The sequence below is a fragment of the Atractosteus spatula genome, chromosome 2 (genome assembly GCF_055471065.1).
Source record: "Atractosteus spatula isolate fAtrSpa1 chromosome 2, fAtrSpa1.hap1, whole genome shotgun sequence".
NCBI lineage: Eukaryota > Metazoa > Chordata > Actinopteri > Semionotiformes > Lepisosteidae > Atractosteus > Atractosteus spatula.
Genome location: NC_142707.1, coordinates 72,518,073 through 72,538,508, shown reverse-complemented (window position 1 = coordinate 72,538,508; position 20,436 = coordinate 72,518,073). Strand labels below are relative to the sequence as shown.

Here is a 20,436-nt window from a genome sequence, read left to right as displayed (position 1 = left end):
TATAACGTATAATATCCAACATCTAACTTATAATGTCCCACCCACCATATTGGATAGAACATAACAGTGATTAAAAAGGTGCACGTGATGAGTCCAGTAGCTGGAACTACTGAAAGAAATGCTGTTTTTACGATTCCTCGTGTGTACGAACTAGAGATTTACAGTACAATCAATCCAGCGGAATTCGAACGCTCTCCGGTGGCGTTTTCCAGAGAAAAGTTAATGGTCACAAAAAATAAGGCTGTGTTTCACACGTTGAATGAGATGTTATAGAACAAAACAGAGTGCAGACGTATGCATGAAGACCGACTTGAAGATAAACCCCGCCAGGCTTAAATAACAATTTGAAAACAAAACCCCAACATACCTTTGCACCTACCTACTGAGGAAAAGGTTACTTTAATGGGCTAGGGTGCAATGCGTATCCCACCCTATTGCGTTGCATTCGCCCCAAGACCTAATAAGCAGATCTTGCACAAACCTTAAGTCACTTTTGTGTCAAACGCTCGCAATAGGCCAGGCGTCCTAACACTTTCCTCCAGAAAGCACACACTCAAACAAGCGAGGCATTAGGAACGCTCAGCTGCTCCTCGCGTGCGCAAGGTAACTGTAGGCCGAGGCGGGTCCCTGTCAGGAGTTATTGGCACGGCGGGCAGCCAATGGGCGCGCCGCCCATGGGCTCGGAGGCGCCTGATTGGCCGCGGCCCGCTTGTGACGTCGCCAGGGAGGTAATAAAAGCACCGGGCGAGCGGCGCTCGCGGCTCTACACAGTATGGCCGGCGACATTAGCTAGCGCTCGCTAAACGGTATTCTCTGTCAAAGGGAAGACGGCAAAAAATCAAGCAAACGACACCTGGACTGCTTAAAAAAAAACAACAACACAAGACTGAATTAACCATTTCATTAAGTTATCCGAACCTCGCCAGGATTAACGCAAATCTGAAAAAATTACAACCACCAACACCACCCCCCCCCCCACCCGACCCCGACGTGTAATTTGTAATTTCTGTTGTCGGTGTCTGTTGCCTCACGATGGAAGAGAACGGTGCACACTTCTTCGAGGGGACGGAGAAGCTGCTGGAGGTGTGGTTCTCCCGGCAGGACGAGAGCAAGGGGACAGGAGACCTCCGCAACATCCCCAGGTTGGTGCGGCCGGGCGACCCCGCTGGGAGAAAGCAGTCCCTCTCGCACACGGCAGCCTTTGCCCTCCGCGCTCGGCTGCGCGCTTTTTAATCGCACCGACCCCCCCCCCCTTGCAAAACGCGATCCCCTAAAAAAAAAACGGGGCCGATTTAGTCTTTTTTTCTCATTTGTGGTGCGTATGTACGTGTGGGGACAGCGGGCGATCCGTTTTGCGTGGCGCCTTGAAGCCTCGCTGGCCCGGGTGCGTGTCGTGTGTCGGGTGTCGTGTCCGCGTCGCGGCGGCGGCGAGGGGAGAGCCGTGTGCTGCTGGCTCTGCACCGAGACCATCCCCCTCTCCCTCTCTCTCTCCCTCTCCCTCCCGCGGCCGTGCACCCGCCTCGGCCCGAGCCTGTCCCCCGCTCGTCCTGCGGGGCTCGCCTTCCCCGGGGGGGGGGGTGGGGGTTTGAGCCGGGCTCCCACGCGCGGGGAGAGAGAGCCGGCGAAGGCGTCTCCAGCGATGCGTGTGCCTGCATGCGTGGGGGATCGCGGGTGGGTTTTCTGTGCGCAGTCACCGGTGCCCGCTGGTGATTTACTGCCACTGCAGGCCTGCTGCACCCCTCCTCTCCCCCCCCCCACTTGGGGGGGGGGGGCGAGTGGTCTGGGCTGTGACAGACGGCGGTGCCACGGGAAAGAAAAGTGGCGAGTCAGGGGTGGGGGGGAGAAAAAACACGGGCTTCACACGTGGGGGCAGTCGAGTGAATGCAATTGGGCGCACAGGCAAAACGTGGCTCCCCCCACGGGCTGCGTGGAGCCGACTGTCGGCGGATCCATCCCTTGTCGGAGGGGGTCCGGGAATGCGGCCGGTCCGGTTCCCCCCGCGGCGCACCGGGGGCGGGGGTTGGACAGTCCTGAGGGCGCGATCGGGCCGCCCCTCCCAGCTCCGCCGGGTGCGCCCTTCAGTCATCGCGGGCGGCTCTGAAGGGCACACCCCACCCCACCCCCTCCGTGTGCAAGAGGGCGGGTCGCGACAGACGTTTCCACGCGAGGGGCACATGGCTCCAGCGGCTCCCTCCGCGAGTTCTTGGAAGCCCCGAGCACGCTTTGGGGGCGAGGAAAGAGTTTGCTTTAGATGTGTGTGTGTTTTTTTCTTTTCTCTCTGGCCTCCTCGCACACTCGGCTGGTGGCGAGCAGCAGGTGGTTCTCGGACTGACAGTGTGTTATTTTATAGCGTATTTTGCAGAGGACTCTAAAGCACTTTGCATACAGGAGGGGCCCAGTCCAGCCACCCTCAGGGGATGGGTGTAGTAGAAGAGCCATCTATGGAAATCCAGTCTTTGATTTCAGGAGTGCAGCCTCCAGGCAGCGAACGGGTGAGCGCTAATCTCATACCCAGCCCGCCAGGCTCTGCCCGGCGTCTCTGTGAGCACCGGGGGGGTTGCACAGGGGGTCGCACGGACCCGTCGCCAGGCTGGGCACCCGCTCGGCGGCAGTCCGGCGTCTCCCTGCGCTGGCGCCTTTCCAGTGCGTCTTCAGAGCCAGAAAAGGGCCTTTAAACCCGGGTGAAAAACCCGAGTGTTTCTCTGCTTGCCTGTTGTGCGGTGCAGGCCTCCTTTTTGTCCTGAGTGTTTGTCATCAGCGCATGGAGGTCTGAGCCTTTCGTGACTGTGCCAGTCTGAAGCCGACTTCCTCTACTCACTGGCTCCTCTGGTTCCTGAAATGCCACCTTGTTATTTATAGCCTCTTGGGAGGCCGGAATGAGGAAACGGCCTGAGTCTCCCTGGCCTTTTTTAGCTCTCCGTGGTTTACCCTGCAGTGCTCTCAAGGAAGGCTAGTGGCGTAACATTGCTGCGCAGTCAGGGGTGAACGTGTACAGCACAGACCTGAGCAAAGTTAGACAGTACAGTGTAAGAAGTTATAAGGGAGGTGAGTCTACTTCCTCCCTTTTAACGTTGTACTGATGTATTGGAAGCACTTCCGTTACCGTTGAAACTGTTAACGTTTCTGCTGCACTGAGGGATTTAGACATTTTGCCTTGTTTAACCCCAGTATAAGCTTGATCGGAATTGCACATATATTCATACGTCTTGAGAACATTTGCCGCTGCTGAAGCATTTTTCTCCTTCACACAAACTGAACAAATCCAACTTTCTGGATTATGGATAGAAGTCGTTTTTTCTTCAGAATAAAATAGGCATCCCCCTACAGTCTAAAAGAAAATTGTGAACCCTTAGGACTTATATGGATTTCTGCATGAATGGCTACTTAAATGTGATCTAATCTACATCTAAGTCTGAATAAATAAAGCCAGTCTTATTTGACAAACACACATTTTACATTGCCATCTCTTTATTGAACAAATGGTTTAAACAATCAAGGTCATTGAAGGAAAAAGTATGTGAACCCTTATATTTAGTAACGAGTGGAACCTCCTTTATTGGCAGTAACCTCAACCCAACACTTTCTATAGCTGCTGATCAGACCTGCGCAGCGGTTAGGAGGTATTTTGGCTCATTCCTCTACACAAAACTGTTCCACTTCATGTATATTTCTGGGATGAGTGCTTGAACGGCCTGCTTCAGATCACGCCACAGCAGTTCAGTGAGATTGAGGTCAGGACTCTGACTTGGCCTTTCTAAAATATGGAACGTCTTCTGTTGGAGCCACTGTGTTGTTGATTTACTCCTGTGTTTTGGATCATTGTGATGTTGCACGACCCAGCTTCTCTTGAGTTTTAGATCACAGACAGACGCCCTGACATTCTGCTGTAGAATTTCCTGATACAACTTAGAATTCATTGGTCCCTCAATGATTGCAAGCCGTCCAGGCCCTGAGGCAGCAAAGCAGCCCCACACCACTATACTCCCTCCACCGTGCCTCACAGTTGGGATGAGGTTTTGGTGTTGGTATGCAGTGTTTTGTTTTCTCCAGACATGACGCTGTGTACATTTACCAAAAAGTTCAACCTTTGTCTCATCTGTCCATGGTACATTGTTCCAGTAGTGCTGTGGAACATCCGGGTGGTCTTTGGCAAACTTGAGACTGGCAGCAATGGTTATTTTGGAGAGCAGCGGTTTCCTCCGTGGTGACCTCCCATGAACACTCTTGTTCAGTGTTTTTCTCATGGTGGACTCATGAAAACTATTCAAGTGCAAGAGATGCCTGCAGATCCTTAGCTGTCACCCTAGGGTTGTTTGTCACCTGTTTGAGGATTGTACGGCGTGCCCTGGCACTGATCTTTGTAGGACGCCCACTCCTAGGGAGAGTAGCAACGGTGCTGAATTTCTTCCACTTGTAAACTGCCTGACTGTGGACTGACGGAGCCCCAAGTCTTTAGAAATCCTTTCGTAACCTTTTCCAGTCTTATGAGCTTCAAAAACTCTCTCTTCTGAGGTCCTCTGAAATCTCTTGATCGGGCCACATTGCAATTCTGTTGTGAAGAGCAGGTAACCAAAACTGCGTGATTGTTTGATACGGCACGGCAGATCAAGCCCACACCTAAATTGATTGGAACAGCTGACTCATTGATTGGAATACCTGACTCCAGTTAATCTTTTCAAGATGTCAATATCCAAGAGGTTCACATACGTTTTCCATCAATGACCTTGATTGTTTAAACCATTTGTTCAATAAAGATAGGACAATGTAAAATGTTGTGTGTTGTTTGTTAAATAAGTATGTATTATTATGACTTAGATCTGTGGTTCTCAAACTGTGGTACTGTGGAGCGCCACCAGGTGGTACAGCTGATGACCCTGGAAATTTGTTTTTGTGTGCTGAAAAATTGGGAATTAAAAATTGAATAATTAAAAATTATGTACATTTTTCATCTGTAATTTACTTAATCGGTTTCAGAAAGCTTGAGATGGGTTTTCATATTTTCTATTGTAATAAAATTAGTTTCTGTCAAATACAGCCTATTTACTTAGCTACGTTGATACGGTGCACGCTAATACTTGAGTGGTCATACTCCTCTCGAGCTTTCAGAGACAGCTTAGCCACACATTCGCCAACAGAACAGATGATCGAAAATGAACACGTCACAGAAATCAAGTACTATGTCATGGCTGAAAGGAGTAGACGCCAAGAGTACTGTTGCCAGCTCCGATAGGTCACGCACACCTGTTGAGAACAAGGAGGATTATACATCGGCCATCGACACCAGCTCTGCTGCTGAACCCGACACAGACAGCACTGCTAGTGTTGGCAAGCGTCAGGAAGGGGCTACAAGGCGGTACGACCCAAGTGCTCAGTGCTCTTGTTATTGTGAGTGTGTGTGCATGCTCATGTTGGTCATTGAGATCTTCTGGGGTTTCTATGAGAAGATGACTTGTAGGTGGTACTTGGATGCTTTGGTTTGATCAGGGAAGGTACTTCGTCCAAAGAGTTTGAGAACCACTGACTTGGATGAAGATCATAGCACATTTTAGGAGCCATTCATGCAGAAATCCAGATAATTCCAAAGGGTTCACAAACTTTTTCTCAACTATAGTTGCAACTGAATTGCTCAGATGTTGTGTAGTTTCTCCGTAAGATGAGGTAGGTCTTTTAGAAAGTGTTGTATTGAGTTCTGGTGCTGCAATTCTTTTGACATTTTCACTTGAATGTTTTTAGCACTTTCACGACAAAGAAATTCATTGCATTTCTCTCCTGCCAGTACTAGTACTGTGCAGATGTTTCCTTGTGGGATAATTTCACCAAACAAGTCTTGTTAGTTTTACTTTTTGGGTATATGACTCATTGATAATGATTACTTACTACTGTGCAAGAATCCGAGATAAATTCTGAATCCGCAAGCAGTGTTGTGCAAAACAAAGCCTCCGGGAGCTGTCAGTTGTGGCTTCGTTGATTAAATTGTACAAACCAAGTGGAGTGGCTGTTTGACGAAAAGAGAGGCAAGAAGATATTCCTGTTTCTTTCAGTTTACACGCTATAAATATAGCTCTGCTACCAGCTTTATAGGTGCTGATAAAATGGTTAACAGTTACCCAAAGACGGTTTCAGTGCCTTTAGGTTTGGAAAGGCTCTTTAGAGATAAGTTAATAATCCGTCAAGCACCTCAGGTTTTTCTTGTGCATTTTCTGTGAGTGTGTAGTTTTTCAGACTTGAGTGTGGTTTTGGTTCCAAACCACTTCATTCCAAACCATTTAGCTTGAGCAGCTTGTTGCTGGGAGAATGCCCTGTCACTTCACTCCATCCAATTCCAGATGAGGCGGAACTGGAAGTCTGATTTGCTTGGGACTGTGCTATAGGGTGCGTGTTCCTCTTCACAGTAGACATAATCAATGTTGAAATGCCAGAGATGTGGGGGACTTGAAACCAGAAGTGTTTTGCGTTTAAGAATGCCTGTTTCCTATTGTAGTGTCACAATCCTGGTCCTGGAACCACAGAGGCTAAAGGAGCTCTCTCTTGGTTAAGCGTATTATGCTTTTAGTTTTTTTTCTTAGTTTACTTTTGCAAAAGCAGTTCTTGGATGATAAGAGGAGACTAGAAATTAGCACTAACCCTGTGCTAGTCGAAGGGTTACAGAATGACACCCATTTGGGTTTGCTTCATGGTGAGCTTTGAACAAGTCTGCACATCTGCAAGGATCTTTATAATCCGGGTTAGTCAAGCGTTAGTTTAGATGGCGTTTTGGAGGGAAGTTTTAAACTAATCCTGAAGTAGAGATTGTGACATGTCTGTAGATAATACTGGTCGGGTAGGTTTCTCGAGCTGTTGGGAGTGCAGGGGAGGATTACAGACCAGGTGGATCAGGTGAGGGTTTGGTAGTTTTAGTAAAAACCGGAAGATCCAGGCGGTGTCCGGGACGGGCTTCTGCTCCTGGGTTTCGAGAGGCGTGAAGTCGCGCCCCGTGCGGTGCCGAGGGAGAGCTCTGCAGGCTTCTCCCTACGTGGGGGGAACAGGGCAGACTGCCGTGCTTCATCCCACGGCGCCCTGGACGTGGAGTGCCGAGCTCTTGCTTGCTTTCAGGGGAGAGGTCTGCCAGCGTTTCATTTGCCAGCCCAGGGGGGTGCAGGAGGAGCTCACGGCGCTGGGAGGCAGCCAGTGTCCCAGTAAGCTCGCGGGGCGAAGCTGGATTCACGCAGCGGCTGCCCTTGAATAGGCTCCCCGCTGGAATGGTTGTGGGCTGAAGGTGGAGACGTCTGGATGGGCTTCAGAACCGTGACGGATCCTGATCCCTTCCGCGTTAATACAGCTGCTGCTTGAGAAGTGCACCGTGTGCGTGTTACACTTTAACTTGAGGTTCAAAGTGCGTGCGAGTGATTCTGAATGTCTGGTTAATATTCCAGCCCAGCCTGCGGATGCACTCTTGCGTTCCGGTTATGTCAGACTCGGCGCACAAATTGGACCTGACATCGGCCTCCCACAGGTCCCGTAGTAATGTTTCTGAGTTCTGGGAAGTTCACGCTGCGTAGAGTACAGAGCACGGAGTGTGGCGAATGTCTTCTGGAGGCGAGCAGCGGGGAGTGAGTGCAGTGCACTTCGCTCTGCCTTGCTTCTGAGCTCCTGCTAACCCTTACTGCGGTCAGGTCAGGAAAACTCCCCAGTGATGTTCTGTACTAAGCAGCTCACTGGCGGGTAAGGAAATGGACAGTTTGTGTACATTTGTCGAAAGGGAATGCTCTGATTCGTTGTACTCTGTATTTCTAGGTGTAGCTATATTTGGTGTATAATTGTAATTATAGGGTTGGTTTTGAACTGTTATTTCTCAATATCCTGAACAGTATTTCTCTAGATGGTTTTACTCAGTCCTTGACTGGTTACCTCAAGAGCTGCAGGAAGGAACCTGAACCCAAGTCAAGGAACAGAAGTAATCAGTTCTAGCATATGGTTCAAGCACCATTCTTTCAAAATGCCAAAAAAAGGCATCATGCGCTTTATCAACCTGTGATGTTGAGAATAAACGTTAAACAAGAAAAACAAATGGTAACTTTGACATTTCCTTTGCGTTTTAATTCTATTATTTTGGTATTTCCAGTCCTGGAAAAACATGTATCTGCTGATTTTTGTTCTGAGCACTGAAAGCATTGCATCCAACAATATGTTTAACTTAAACCCTTTAATTGTGCATTTCCTAAACGTGTTGTGTGCGTGTTGGAGTCTTTTCCATGTCTGTGCAAATTGATGCAAGAGCAGGTTACATGCACGAACAGCAGCAGCACCTGGGGGCTTCTCTGTCCTCAGTAGGATATCCCATTCTGACCTTAGGTGATGTGTTGAAGACTGCAAGCCTTACTGGATCAAGTGGATCAGATTGAATGGATCTGCTCAGTGTCTGGCCTTGGTCAGATGTGAATGTGTTTTTGTACTAGGTTCTCTACTGGTTATTTTCCTTGGACGGATTTCTGCCCTGTGTTGCTTGCATTACCGCTGTGAATAATTGGAGCAATGCAAATATATTTAACTATAGTAGTAATGGAGTGTGGCGTTAGAATGTTTACAACAGAATTGTTTCGTCTGTAGAAATTTCATTTTTAGTACGTTGTATACCTTTGTTTTGCCTGTTCTAGTTTGTGAAATAGTTTGATCTGCCACTGTTTAGTTGGGTTTGGGATGAAGGGTCCTCCTCGCTCCTCAGTGTGTGACAAAGCGCCGTGCTCTCAGCTGTTCACCAGGCCGTTCTCCACACCTAGCGCTTTGCTAAATGAACAGAACCCTGCAGGTTTTGCCATGTTACTAAGCTGTCTGTGGCTCAATGAAAAATGAGCCTGCCTGATGCTCTTTGTAAGTTCTGTTCATCGAGCAGATTTTCATTGGCTTGCCAGTCGATGTGCTTGGAGGCTTTTTGGGATCTGTTGCAGAGCCACAAGTTCGAAAGGTTGTGCGATGTGGTATTGGACAGGAGAACAGAGCATCGTCACTGCTTACGTTTCTTTGCTTTTCTTCTGCTTTGGAAGTCTCATGCATTAACCACAGATGAGCAGGATTCATCTGAAAAGTGTGACCTAAATCCTATGACTCTTTCAGCTTCGCTGTAGCATCAGTATGTTGACTCCTTGGGTTGTTTGTGGAATTCAGAATAATTAGGTTTCCCACACAATGAAGGGATTTGAGTACTGCCTTACAAAACCGAGAACTTTAAATGTATTTAAAACATTGGCTGCAGTCTGTCTTCTAAAAGCACAAGATACAGGATGTAAGAGAAGGGAGAGCATTTTAATAAAGAATTTCATTAAAGTTTTTAACACTTCCTGTTGCATCTTTTCACTGTGGGCAGCTATTAGACTGGAAAGCATTTTTAAAAATTAAAACAGAAAAAGTCCTGGAAAAATGCTGCATATCGGGATTTGTATCTTTAATGCACTACGGCTCATTGCAAAAAATGTAGTCTTTTCTGCTTATTTCTTCACAGGCTGCAATGTCGGGTTCTTATTTTTAAGATTAAGAATTATTAAGAGTTTCTGTGCTGTTTTTGGTGGGAAAAAAAATCTTACTCCTTGCTGCACAGTCCTTAACTGATAGCACAGACCTAGCACAGGCATTATGATAAAAGTGGGCCTGTTGGCACATAAGCCTGTTTCTTTTGACATACGCTGAGATGTTTTTCAAGTAAACAGTCAAATATTAATCTTAAGTGCTCTGATTTTATCTTTAAATATTAACACATCTTTACATATAGCCCATTAAACAGCAGTTCCCATCTTGAATCTGCTCATCTGAAAATTGTGATTTGTAATGGATGTGCAGATATCTTACAAAAAGATATCATAGACCATTTGAGAAGGCATTTGATGAAGTTCTTCAAAAGATTCATCTCGAATTACGGGTGGTAGAAAGTCTGGGAAATGCTTGCATTTGGTTTGAATGTTGGTTCATAGAAAACTCTGCAGAGTATTGTATTTTTAATTGTAATTAGTGGGATACCGCAGGGATCTGCAATTCCTAATTTATATCGGTGATCTAGATTCTGGAATAGTTAGCAAGCTGTTTTGCAGGTCTCAAATGAGGCGTGTTGGCAAACACCGCAGGAGCAGCAAATGAACATCAAAAAGCTGTAGATCAAATTCGAGACTGGGCCAACACCTGGCAGACAATATGGTACAAGTGTGGGGTTTTGTTTCCAGGTAGCAAACTCCAAAATGGGGAACAGGCCGCTTGTGAAACACTGAGGTTTTTCGACACATTTGCTTCATCCTGACAGACAAGTGTGGCAAACAAAGTGCTAGAATATCTAGTAAAGTGTAAAGTTTAAATTAATCTCACTGTGGATCTTGAACACGATTTTGGTCATCACTTCATAGGATAGATATTGCTGCTCTGAAATCAGTTTCTAAGGGAATAAAGGATAATCCAGGTTTTTAAGCATTTTCCCACTTTTTGGGGGGAAAAATCTGCAATTCGGTATTTACAAATCAACCTTGATAAGTGTGTGTCTTTCTCTTGGGGTTCGTCTTGCACAACAGGAGTAAAATTTAATTGATTGCAGTTCACTCGTGTACTCTTGACTAAGATATAAATACACCAGCGAGAGCTGAGAGCTGACCATTCAGAATGTTTTATTGGCATGAAGTCCATCTTGCCTGATTTTATTTTTATGAAGTGACGTGGGACTTTTCCTTCAAGGCACACTGACATTTGCCTTTCTGTGTTGGTGTAGGGGCTGCACAGCAGTGCTGCACGTCTAGACTGTAGTTGCACGCGTCTTTCCTGCCTCTGGAGTGTCGTTAACACACGACAATCACAGGGCTCCGTGTCAAGGCCTGCAGAAACATGGGTGATCAGTAACCCAGTGTAGCCATTATTTTTTCATTATAATTACTGTGCAGAGATAAGTATAAAGAATTGTAAAGCGGACAACTGATATAACTCATATCGCCAAATATAATGTTCCTAAAAAAATCACACACCACAGAGAATTCAGTTTATATATGGTCATCTTATATATAATAAATAAACGATGTATCGTGGATAATATATAGTCTGATAGGTGCAGTGATGCTGATTTTGAATGTCTTTAGCCACTTTAATATGTTCCCTTGCCTGTGTGTGTGTAACATGGGCTAATCACTTTGTGTTTCTCTAGGTTTGAGTGGGACAAACTTCTGGAGAATGTGCATTGTTTGATCATAAGTGTGACAAAGACTGACAAGCAGGAAGCTTATATACTCAGGTAAGTTTCATCTCCTTCAGCCGTTCAGTTTAATTACCCTGACCGTTTCTTTTCTGGAATGTAGAGCTGCGAGGGTGCGAGGACCCCATAGTTTACCTTTGGTTTTGTACGTGGGGGAAAGGCTGCAGTCTCTCCAAGGAGCACGAGTTTGGTGCTAAACTCTGTGGCAGAACTGGATGTCGACCGAGGGAACTAGCCAGCCTTTTTAGAAACAAGGGAGACACTGCTCCCGGGGGAAAGGTCTTTGGCCTCCAAGGTGTGAAGTGGTTTGGATTCAGGAAGGAGCGATCTGAATACCTGTGACTTGACTTCTTTGGAAAGAGCAAATGGAATACCATTGCTGATAATTTAGGTTATTTAGGAGCCTTTTGCTCTCTAGCAAGGCTTGCAGTTTAAAGGTTCATAAAATGTAGGTGAAGAATTCTTCTGTCATTGTGTTTGGAAGAGAAGCGGAGCACGTTTTGCACTAGAGGATAGACTATTTTCTCATCTTTGCGTCTGGATTTGCCTGCCTCGTTTTGGTCTCAGTTTTTCTTCTCAAAATCAGGTTGTGAAGAGATGATAAACAGCCTGTCATCAGGGGAAGGCAGTAAAGCCTTTGAAATAGCTGGGAATGGGCTCTTCGTCGAAGATGGCGTGCCGCGAGCTGCAGCGGTCCTGATGGCGCCCTGCTGTAATCTGTCTGTCTGACAGGACGGGCTGTCCGGCGGCCCTGCGGCGGAGGTCACGGGCTCCGAGAATAACAGCGGATTAGAGTGAGATGGCGCAAAGCTGATCAGTCAGCCTGGGAAGCTGACCTTGGTTAAGACCAGCCTGTCTTGCCAGTGCTTCAGGTGTGTCGGCCTGTGTTGCTAAGGCCAATCCCCTGAGTGCTTCTGGCAGTTTCCAGACAAGGAGCCCTGGGCTACACACACTGGCTGGCTTTCCGGGTGTGGTTATTTGGCCATCTCTTTGTGGAACAGATGGGGGGGGGTGCTGTGTGTGAGCTCTTGTCTGGACTCTGTGATCGGAAAGGTTTTCCAAATTTTAGATATTCATTGGCAGCTCTGCACGGTGGTTGGCTCTGCCTGGAAGCAAAGTCCTTTCGACTGAGTCGTCCTTGGCTCGAGTCCGTTACCTTAAGATACAGATTTCATGCTCTTCTGGGAATGGGGATCAAGCAGAACAAAGAAACCCTGACAGGCTGCCAGATCGCATCGGCACTCCAGCTTCCATCATACATCGGCTTCCAAGTTGCAGAGTTGCATGTGCCCTAAACATAAATTAAACATAAATCCCCTGTAGTCTTTAGAACTGAATCCAAATTCCTGTTTTAATTTACCTGTGTCCAAACATGATCCTGCACCCTTACTGCATTTCCTTGGGGTATGATTATTTTCAGAAATCTGCCCACTTTCTTACCGATAGTGAATAATAAGGGGTTTGATGTGGGGGGTTTTTTTGGATCAGGTTACTACTTTGTGCGTTACCTGAAAAGGCGGTGCATCTGTACTCTCTAGTCCTGTTTTCCTGGGATGGCCATTGTCTGGTTTCAGTCTTATTTAATCAAGGCCTTCTAGGAGAGGAACAGGAAGATTCCACTGGTTCTAAGTGCCTGCACTTGGCCTGCATGCTTTTCACCGTGTAGCAACACTGTGGTCTAGCTGTGCATTGTGATATGCTGGATGTGAAATCTCTTTTGAGTAACATCGCAACGGCCGTGCTTAGACAACCCTCCTCTTATCTTGGCTGGAGACAGTGAATTTCTCCTCAGCGTTTGGAACCAAGTGCTCCCGGCCCTGGTTACAGTAACAGAAGCGTGTATCAAGCAGTTGATCTCTTCGCACATCTAGCTGATTAGCCACCTTTTGATTAGTTGGCTTAACCTTTTTATGAGGGTGACGTTTTGAGCTAATAAGTGCTGGTGGGAGGCTTTGCATGAAGTTTTGTTGCATTTCTGCTTCCTACACTTCATAGCATTGCGTTCACCCAGCCTGAGGGCATCTACCAAAAGCTGTGCTGCTCTGCATTGACACCCGCTTTCGAAGCCGCCTGTAGGACTCGGCCTCGGCCTCCTTGTTAACGTCTTCCCTTTCTGTCCACAGTGAGAGTAGCATGTTTGTCTCCAAGAGACGTTTCATTTTGAAGACCTGCGGGACCACCCTCTTACTGCAAGCACTGGTTCCTCTGTTGGAGCTCGCGCGGGAGTACTGCGGCTTCGACGCCATCGAGGTACGGGCAAGAGGCGCCGTGTTCTCCCGCCGTCCCTTCACTGAAAGGATTTAACTCCGGCTTTGCATTCCAGCGACTGTGTGTTCCACAGGTTTTTAGTTGCCCTTCTGTGAGATCAGAGATGCCTGGGAACTGCAGTAACACTGCATTTCATAAGTGGTTTAAAATAGCTTTGCTCCTCAGTGCGTTGGTGTTTATTCCATGTGGCTCTCGCCTTCCCCTGATTTTGATTTGTTCCCCAGAACTTCTTCTATTCCCGCAAGAACTTCATGAAGCCAGCCCATCAGGAGTTCCCTCACCGGAATTTCCAGGAAGAAGTCGAGTTTCTCAGCCAGATCTTTCCAAGTAAGCCGTCAGCTGAGCTCGCCGCGCGGGGCCCGTTTTAGTACCGCGGGAAGAGCCGGTGGCTGGGCTTGCTTGCGTTCTCGGCTCGCGTGGAGTGGGGTGAGCGCGGGAGCTGGGTCCCAGTGGATAAGAGCGTGGGTGGATCAGGTGGCGTCGCGTCTCTGGAGATGTCTGAAACAGCGCAAGTAAAACCCAGAAACCTTCTGTTTTCCAGATGGCGCGGCCTACTGCATGGGGCGTTTGAATTCTGATTGTTGGTAAGACTTTTTTGACTTGTTTGTAAAACCCCTGCTGATCCAGTTTTATTCCGGGAACGCATTATAATGAAATTATGTACAGATATTAAGTAGAATGCTTGAGGGTGAATTTATGGCATAGGGACATAATTCATTTTCAGGTGTAACTTTTCTCCCTGGACAGTAAGCTCTTTAAAAGTACACATCCGTGATCTGTAAGGTTATTTTGTCCTGAGAATTACTGTCATTGTATTTTCTCTACAGCTGCCAGCAAGTGCACATTGTAACTTAGTTATCTTGTTGAATGTAGCATCCACATCTGTGGAGCTGCTGGAGAGCTAAATGATTTACTTGTGTTTTTTTATCAACGATTATGCAGCAACTGCCTAGGATTGGAATATCACAATTTTTAACCTGTCATCTTTTTCAAACATAACCGTAGATGCTGCAAAGAGCCGATAAAGCAAAAGAAATTAAACCACGTGAGTGAAACCATCAGTACAAGCGCTGATATCTGGCAAAAGTACTGGACACAGAAGGGAAGAGGACCGCCTTTCATATCTCTTGTGATTTTTAATGCTAGGGCTGAACATTTTTACTGCTGGGTAATGAGGAACAGTCCTGACCCATTTCAAGGCTGGTACTGTTTGATAGCGGGAGAGGCAGGCCTCGTTGATGGATGGGAGGTTGATTTGAGATCCTTGTCTCCCAGGTACCTGTTTACTCTGGATCTGCCGGAGTTCTGGGAGAACAAGCAGGCGGATCAGACCCTGGAAGTTCTCATGAGTGAGCTTGACCCAACGGTTATGGACCAGTTCTACATGAAAGACGATGTTTCTGCAAATGATGTCACTCGTGTAAGGCTTCCCTCGCTACAGCATGTGTAAAGAGACGGAGGCTCTCTTTATATCCCGTCTTGCGCACTGAGCTCTGGATGAGCTCTTCGTGTAATGAGTTTACTGTCTCACCACCACAGCTGCTCGCTCGGTCACTCTTAAGAATCCACCCTTTTAGTAGGTTATGTACACTGTCTGAAGCACAGTAATTTCTGTAGCTGGTTTTAAACGCATGGACTGTACAGAATATTTCAGTTAAGCCTGCTTAACATCTTTTTCCGCAAGCGTGTAATTCAATAGTGATGCCTCTTCAGCCTGCAGTTACGTAAAAAAGTTTAATAAAGAAACCTGGAATTCTCAGTTACAGCAAATCATCCTCGTTTCACTTGTAAGCCCATCATATAATTCTTCTTTTTCTCTTTAGATGAGTGGAATACGTGACCTGATACCAGGTTCTGTGATTGATGCCACAATGTTCAATCCATGTGGCTATTCTATGAATGGAATGAAAACAGACGTAAGTAATTTTTAGAAACCTCATGAGGCCTGTCCATTGGTTAACTCAGAGTGTGAATCTGACAACATCCCACTAACCAGTGCCCTTGGAATTAGCCTTGTTTAGGAATGTTTGAATCTTGGCATTACTCAGTCAGGCAGAAGCTCTTTAACTGGACTTGTGTTGAAATGTACCCCTTGTCTTCTGCAGGGAACTTACTGGACGATCCACATCACACCAGAGCCAGAGTTCTCCTATGTTAGCTTTGAAACCAATCTCTCCCAGTCCTCCTATGATGAGCTAATCAGAAAGGTGGTGGATGTCTTCAAGCCAGGAAAATTTGTGACTACACTTTTTGTGAATCAGGTTCGTACGGTTTTCCATTAGTCTTTTAATTTTCAGAAAAACAGCTTTAACTTCAGCGTGTGTCTTTGAAAGTGGACTGCAGTGACTGTGTAGACTTATCTCTTGTGCTTAATACCTCACTGAAATCCTTAACTTGGAACACATAAGCATTGAAGTTTACATTCTGTAAACAGTATTTTGAAAGGATACAAATGAGTAGGTTTATAATATCCTTATAAATGAGGTTTGTGAATGCATTAATGGGAATCTCAGGGTGCACAAATATCCTTCCTTTGTCTTTCATTCCAATTTCCAAAGTTTTAATTCCTGGCTTTTGTGTGGGGGGGGGTTATTTTCCAGAGCTCTAAATGTCGCAGTGTCTTCTCGTCTGCCCAGAAGCTCGAAGGGTACAAGCGTCTTGACCGCCAGCTGGCCCAGTTCAACGACTACAACTTCGTTTTCACCAGTTACGCCAAGGGCCGCCAGCAGAACCAGCAGAGCTGAGCCGCGGGGATGAGGAGGAAGCGGAGGCGGCGAGCCGGCGGCGGCCGGCCGGACCGCCGCGCTGGTGCCGTGGGCCCCAGCTTAGCCTCCAGTGTGAATTGTATGCATTACTGTATCTACGACTTAGATATCTTGCATGAAAGCTCCTTTCTCTGTTTAGGTATTCTAGCTCACTCTTGCTGTGATCTTGAAGTGCATGTCGAGAGATTCCACGCTTGCCGCCGGAGGCTTGCCGGCTCTCGCGGGGGCCGCGGCCCCTTCCTGCAGGTGTCTCCCCTGATCCCCCACAGACAGGGCTTTCGAGCCCACTAGGCCAGAGCCCTGGCATGCTCAGGTCGGGCGCGCGCCCGCCCGCACGCGCGGTGTGACTTTCACGTGTTCCATATACAAAACGGGCCACATCCCCCTGGTTTTTCTGAACCACTTTCACAAGTGAAAGCATAAACCGTTGAGGAGGGTATCTCTGGGATCAGAAAAACCAAAGTGGAGCGAACCGGTTTTGTTCTTGTGTTCTTCGGTGTGAGTGTCTGGGATTTTTTTTTTTTGTACTGCGGAGAAAAGTGGATGTTCTGTTTTTTTTCCCAAATCTCGCTGTCCCCTGTCTGGTCGGGCTCAACTGAAATACTGCAGCACTTGGAATTAGTTCTGTTGGCTTTGTTCGTCCTGATGTCTTATCTCACGGACCTGGAACGAGCAGCTCAGTGCAGCCTAGCAGTGCATGAGCTCTCTGGTAGAGTGCGGTGGAGACGGTTATTTCATTTCCTAAGCACTTAGGAAACAAGTCCACGGCAGCCTTTGTAATGAAGGTTTCTGCTGTTTTTTTGTTGTGGTCAAACTTCTGAAACCCAGTCACAGTGCAGACCTGTAGGTAGTTTAACTCATATAGATAAGGATTGCATTTATAATCCCCAGTGTGCATTGCATATGTCTGAAAAAAAAACCTTTTGTAGTTAATGGCTTGTCATTTAATACCCACTAATTTTGTGAGCTATTTTTTTAAAAGCACTGACATTCTTCACTGAATTCCAGGAAAGGAATGAAAGCCCAGTGTTAAGTCAAAGGAACAGGTTTCCTCGCTCCTTGTCGGGTTAATTATAGAGAGACGGTTACTATTACACAAGAAACCAAGCCATGTGATGTGTTTTTGCAGGTTTCTTAGCAGCTGTCAACACATTGTTTCGTAAGGTCATAGATGTTTTTGTCAATCCACGTTGATAAAAAGCCGATACAACTGCTTGACACGTCTGCATTGGGGCCAGAATAAAGTTCTCTAACGAGGGAGTTTTAGTACCCTGCATCCTTCGTCATTTTGCCACCATGTCCCTGCGAATTGCTCGCGTGTTCTGTCTACACATTCTGGCTTCCTTGCCAGTGCTCTGAACTCCTGCCCATCTGATAAGGTCAGTGTCAGCAATTCATAATACACGGCATCAAACAACTTCAGTGAAGAATTCTTCTTCACTAAATAAAGGCTTTATTTTAGTTTCCTAAGGTTACAGCCGGCAGCTGCTTCACTAGTCCATAGTACTGATCGCCAGCCTTACTTCGTCCTCGTTGTCGCCCTGACCCCCCCGCACTCTGTCCACGTTATCCTGTAGTTGTCTTGGATCACTCCGAGCCTTCTGCTCCAGCTGCACGGATAGTGGATCCCGAAGGACTGCATGGATTGCTTTCTGGCATTAGTGGAAATATCCAGTGCAAAGTGGGGGGGGGGTTTTGCCCTCTGCAACAGAAAAGATGTAAAGGGGTTTGCCTCAGAAGATTTAGGAAGTTTAAAATCCTTCTGGGAGGGCCAGGTGTCACCTAATTTTTGTTCCAACCTTAGATGTGTAGTTTAAGTCTATCTGTAGCTGATTTATTCAAAATGGTACCCTTGGAACTTCTTGGGTCCAGCTTAAAGTACTGATAGTTTAGACCCATGTGCGACTGAGACACCAGGTTGTACAAAACCCATTAGACCGTAGGACTGCAGTCGAGTTGGAGCCCCCTGAGTTTCACAGGGTGATATGGCTCAGCAGCTACCACACACATGGGCCCTGATCATCACAGGTTTATAGTTCAGCTGTATATTTTTATATCTACTTTTTTCTTTTTGTACCCGTAAGTCAATAGAGGATTTCGGCCTTTTTCAACTAATGGCGCTTTGGTGCCTAGGCACATTTGGCCTTTATCAGCTTCTTAACATTTAGTGCATTACAGGATCTAAATCCCATGCTATTGAACAGAACGCTGCCTCATGAAATCCGTAACATGGCATAAGAACTAGTGGCGATTTACTTCATCCCAGATCTGGATCATTGTTTTGCTTCATCCTAGACCTTAACCAGGTTGGCTTGTAGCGGATGCAGACGTGCCAAGGAAGTGTTATTCAAAGCTGATGCGCTAACACGATCCAGACAGAGCTGAACAATGTGTGCCTCCCATTGTGTTACAGTAGGGATTTCTGGTCGTAAGGCGAGACCGTCGGCTGATTGTGTGGCTCCCCCGACACTACCCTGCGGGACTGAATGAAAGTAATGATTCAGACTCTTTGCTTAATGAGTTGGTTGTCCAGCAAAGCATTTTCTTTCCGAGAACAATATATCTACCTTTTCTGTACAGAAATTGGTAACCGGACAATAGACGCGCACCAACCTGAGCGTGCCAGGGTCATCCCGGATTATTCTGCGTATAACTGTTGCATAAACTGCCGTTTTATTAATTTTATTGTGAATGGACGTTCTGCAGTGAATTGGTCCAAAATGTGACTCCGTTGCAGTTTTTGGAGCAGCATCAATGCCCTTTGTTCAGTGACTGAAAGATCTGTGACACTGTGGTGTTTGTGACTACTCGTGCTGTGTTGTGAGCTGCATTCTGTTCCTCCTGTATGCGTTAACGTGCTAAATCTTCCTATTAATGTTTATATAGGCGGTGATTCTTCCTAATGTTTATCGAGTGGGTCATCATGAAAATGGGTAAATTTTGAACTTTTACTTCTGTTCCTAGAAACTTGGAAGGTTCTGTAATTCGCAGCTTGTGTATACTGTAGTGCTTAAAGCAAGCCATGGAATGCTAAAATTCTGGAATATAGGTGTAAAAGTGATTCAGAGAACACACACAGTACTCCTGTTCCTGCTGCCAGAGACTGTCTGAACTCATTGACAGGTCTTAAGCCTCTGTAGAAATTCAGTTTTTACACTGAAGACCACGTCCCAACAGTATTTTCAGCATTTGCAGATGAATATAAGGTTTTTGAGTGTCTCGTTGGGAATGACTTGTAGGATCTCCGAAAACCCCTAAAAGCAATTCAAAATAAGGACAGAAAGTCTAATGTTTTGTTGAGCATCTATACATTTTAAATAACTTATCCTCATTTCCAGTTCAAAGGACCACCTGCAGCTTAAGCAAGGACCAAGCACTGTTTCCACTGAAAGCCTCTGGTCGTTGAGCAGTGCCATTGGCTTGTATGTGGGGTTGCTATGTTTAAGGACCAGCATAGGGAGGTCCTTGCTGGTAGCTTTATCTCAAGCTGTGCACCTCAAGTTTGTTTCCAGTAGCAGTCACTTTGGAACAGGAGCTCTGTGTGTAAACCAGAGGGATATAAGCGTGTGCACACTTCCACAAACATGATCTGTTTGATTTGCTGAATGGTTAGGTAGATTTTTGACTTCAGAACTTTATGCAGATTCAAAGTTGTTGTTTTTTTATATGAAAACCACTGAACCATTTTTCACTTCCAAGAGTTTTTTTTTTACTGAAAAAAAAGGAAATGTGATGCCTGTTGGAAGGGGTGCGTTTTCAATGCGGACCAATTTTTTTTCTTGTTCTGTAACTTTTTTTTTTTTACTAAGGATTTCAAATGACCTGGGGAATGTTTAACGCAAAAATGAGTGGTGGCAGTTAAGAATGCTCAAGAGTTCAGTTCTTTTTCCCCACAAGGAAGAAGAATCCATCGATGTGGTTCGGTAGTTTCTCAATGCCCTGTTGTGGCTTTTCAGGGGAAGGGAGTTTGACAGGCCTCTCGTGTGGCGAGCTGAGGACTGGGCGCTCATCTGGGAGAATCAGGATGTTCCGAAGGGAAGCTTTGCCGTTTTCTTTTCTTGCTCTTCTTTGGTTGGTCAGGATGTGCTCAAATATATCTGTACCATGAGCTTTATGCTTTAATAAACAAGATTGCTCTTTCCATGTGTGTTTTCTTTAAAGACGTTAAGAGCCCTCAAGTGTCGCAGTGTTTTCGCCTGCTGTGTCTTC

At 46.4% G+C, this 20,436-nt stretch overlaps 1 protein-coding gene across 1 annotated transcript; it reads left to right on the top strand.

Moving 5' to 3' along the window:
- Positions 1–755: 755 nt before the first annotated feature.
- amd1 (adenosylmethionine decarboxylase 1) lies at positions 756–20,368 on the top strand. The gene is made up of 9 exons (XM_088909254.1): positions 756–1,142; positions 11,147–11,233; positions 13,318–13,444; positions 13,687–13,789; positions 14,004–14,046; positions 14,738–14,882; positions 15,286–15,378; positions 15,568–15,723; positions 16,063–20,368. The coding sequence occupies exons 1-9, from the start codon at positions 1,033–1,035 to the stop codon at positions 16,204–16,206; spliced, it is 1,008 nt and encodes a 335-aa protein (XP_088765380.1). The 5' UTR covers positions 756–1,032; the 3' UTR covers positions 16,207–20,368.
- The last annotated feature ends 68 nt before the right edge of the window (positions 20,369–20,436 follow it).

Bases quoted from the DNA above. Each gene is read 5' to 3' on its own strand.
- amd1 (XM_088909254.1), top strand. From the start codon at position 1,033: ATGGAAGAGAACGGTGCACACTTCTTCGAGGGGACGGAGAAGCTGCTG. The intron at 14,047-14,737 runs GTAAGACTTTTT...CTTGTCTCCCAG, and splicing joins CGTTTGAATTCTGATTGTTG to GTACCTGTTTACTCTGGATC. The intron at 15,724-16,062 runs GTTCGTACGGTT...GTTATTTTCCAG, and splicing joins CTACACTTTTTGTGAATCAG to AGCTCTAAATGTCGCAGTGT.